At 43.6% G+C, this 3102-nt stretch overlaps 1 protein-coding gene across 1 annotated transcript; it reads left to right on the top strand.

The window, feature by feature from the left end:
• On the top strand, positions 1-2021 carry LOC133818616 (3-oxo-Delta(4,5)-steroid 5-beta-reductase-like). The gene is made up of 2 exons (XM_062251609.1): positions 1-48; positions 648-2021. Exons 1-2 carry the CDS (start codon positions 1-3, stop codon positions 1803-1805), a joined length of 1206 nt encoding a protein of 401 aa, XP_062107593.1. The 3' UTR covers positions 1806-2021.
• The last annotated feature ends 1081 nt before the right edge of the window (positions 2022-3102 follow it).

The following is a 3102-nucleotide window of genomic DNA, read 5'->3' as shown; positions in this document are numbered from 1 at the left end:
ATGGCAATGAGTAACTGGTTGTGGGCAAGAGCTACAGGAGCTTCAAAGGCAAGTACTATACTAATTTATATATAGTCCCCTCTTTCTTCCTAATGCTCCAATTTGAAGTTATTCCTTGGTTCCACTTAATAAACGGAAACACCATCATTATATTTGAGATAATATTTATAAAAACACCATATTAATCATTTTTTATATTGATTTTTTTTTACTCTCATATATTTGATAACATTGTAGTCCAAACTCACAATAATTAATATTTTGTCCAAAACTTTCCATATCCTCAATACGGTTTGACTACATTAATAAATACAAATGAATTTATTTTTGAAAATACTAATGTGTTTTACCATTTTTAATCGTGTATTACGGTGAATCTCATTAACATCATTAAAGAATCGTGTTCGTGTGTCTAGCTAACACATGATGATTGTGACGAAAATCAATACGATCAAATGATATTAATTTTTTTTTAAAAAAACCCGTTGAATAAGAGAATATTAAAAATTACACCATTTAGCTATGTGGGTTAGGTTTCTCTTTTCTTTATCATTGAATTAATGATACAAGTTTTTTCTTGTCCCTGGTTAAGACAAGTGTGAAAAGAGTGATTTCGTAATTTTCTCTTAAATATTTTCACTATACAGCAAAGAGTAGATTACGATGAGGAGGACTCGCACTCTCTGTCTGAATACCAAAGCGTAGCCCTGGTGGTCGGCGTGACTGGCATTGTTGGCAACAGTCTCACCGAGATCCTTCCAATCTCAGACACTCCCGGCGGACCATGGAAGGTTTACGGCGTCGCCCGCCGCCCCCGGCCCTCCTGGAACGTCGACCAACCCATCCACTACATTCAGTGTGACGTCACTGACCCGGACCAGACCCGGGATGAGCTATCCAAGCTTACTGACGTAACCCACATCTTCTACGTCACCTGGAGCAGCAGACCCACCGAGGTCGAGAACTGCGATGTTAACGGCCGAATGCTGAAGAATGTTTTGGACGCCGTTATCCCACACGCTCCGAATCTTCAACACGTGTGCCTGCAGACTGGCCGGAAGCACTACGCTGGGCCGTTCAAGCTCTGGGGAAAGATCAGTCCGGTCAACGAGTCTCCGTTCCACGAGGAACTCCCGAGGCTTAACCTACTCAACTTTTACTACACCCTAGAAGATGTTTTAATGGCGGAGGTGAAGAAGAAGGAGGGTTTGACGTGGTCGGTTCACAGGCCCGGCCCTATATTCGGATTCTCTCCGTACAGTTTGATCAACGTCATCAACGGTCTCTGCGTCTATGCCGCCATATGTAAGCATGAGGGGAAGCCATTAAAGTTTCCGGGAAATCGGGTCGGGTGGGAGAGTTATTGGAGCGCCTCAGACGCCGAGTTGATCGCCGAGCAGGAAATTTGGGCTGCGGTGGATCCAAAAGGTAAGAATGAATCATTCAACTGTAGCAACGGCGACGTTTTGAGATGGAAGCATATGTGGAAGGTTTTGGCTGACAAGTTTGAGGTTGAGTACGAGGAGTTTGAAGGAGGAGACGACGACGTTTTGATACCAAGCTTAGAAGAGACAATGAGAGGTAAGGGCAAAGTTTGGGATGAGATAGTGAGGGAGAAAGGTTTGGTGGCGACTAAGTTGGAAGACATCGGGTGCTGGTGGCTGGTGGAAATTCAAGTGCGGTTTGAGTCATGTTTGGACAGTATGAATAAGAGCAAAAATCATGGATTTTTGGGATTCAGAGATTCAAGCAAGACGTTTGTTTCTTGGATTGATAAGATGAAAGCTTACAAGTATGTTCCTTGATTTTGGCTATGGTTGAATGAGAGTGACGGAAGGGGTTATCATTTTCAGCTTGATAATTATATGATATATCATTTGTGTTCGTCAATCAGTTTTTCAAAAGTTTAAACTTTAAAGGCTTTTAATAACGTTTGGTTCTTGCAGTCTTTTCTGTTTACAACTTTTTGTTAATTTGGTTGTGAAGTGGTACTCATAAAGTATGGGTGTGTACTTATTTTTTTTTTCCATTGGTGTGACAAAGAAATAAAATGTCTACTTTCTTTCTCATTATATTTTTAGAAAGGAAAAAAAAAACCACAAAAGGTTAAGTTTAACCGTGGATTTTCATTTATAGTCACAAAAATAATACATTAATGGCACATTTGGTACACCGTATTGTTTTGTATTGTATAATATTATTTTATACAACAATGTGTGTAATATTCACTTGTATTAAAATATTGTATTAAATTATGTTATATTTAGTACCCAATTGAATTGTATTATATATTAATTAAAACTAAATAAAATAAATATTTTAAAACAATATCATATGTGATACTTCCCCGACCCCAGACCCCGGTACACGGTCCAGGCAGGGATCACATTCCCGACCTCGACCCTGGCCTCAGACCCGAACACCGACCCTGGCCCTAACCCTGGACCCAAACTCTGGTCTCAGATCCAAACTCGAACCCCAACCCCGGACTCGACCCTAGAACCAAGACCCCGGTCACGACCCTGGCCCTGGCCCCATACCTTGATCCCGACCCTGGACCCGGACATGGACTACGACCTAGACCCGGACCTCAGCCCCGGACCCCAGACCCGTACCCCATCCCTGGTCCCAGAATCAAACCCGACCCCAACCTTGTAACCTAGACCCGGACCCCATCCCCGACCACAGACTCTGACCTAGCTCTAGACCTAAACCCTGGCCACGGAACCATACTCGGCCCTGGACCCAGACCTTGGACCTGAACACCGACCCTGGCCCCAACCTCGGACTCCGGACCTAGAACCAGACCCAGCCCCAAACCCCATACACAGACTCTAGTCCTGGACCCAAACCCAGATCTCGACCCAAGCCTCGGACTCGGACCCGGCCTCGGCCCCGGCCTCGGACTCAGACCCTAGCCCCGGCCCCAGACACTGGCCTGAAACCCCGACCCCAGTCCTAGACCCAAACCCAAACCCAAACCCCTGCCCTGCCCTCGGCTCCGAACCTTACCATAATACAACTTAATTTTAAAAAAATATAACTATATGAGCTAATACATAGCATTTTTTTATGTATTTAATAATACAACTGATATTGTAT

The sequence above is a fragment of the Humulus lupulus genome, chromosome 1, assembly GCF_963169125.1.
Source record: "Humulus lupulus chromosome 1, drHumLupu1.1, whole genome shotgun sequence".
Classification (NCBI taxonomy): domain Eukaryota; kingdom Viridiplantae; phylum Streptophyta; class Magnoliopsida; order Rosales; family Cannabaceae; genus Humulus; species Humulus lupulus.
This window is presented reverse-complemented; position numbering and strand designations above follow the sequence as displayed.

Coding starts and splice junctions, on each gene's coding strand:
- LOC133818616 (XM_062251609.1), top strand. CDS start 1: ATGGCAATGAGTAACTGGTTGTGGGCAAGAGCTACAGGAGCTTCAAAG. Junction 49..647: donor GAGCTACAGGAGCTTCAAAG/GCAAGTACTATA, acceptor TTCACTATACAG/CAAAGAGTAGATTACGATGA.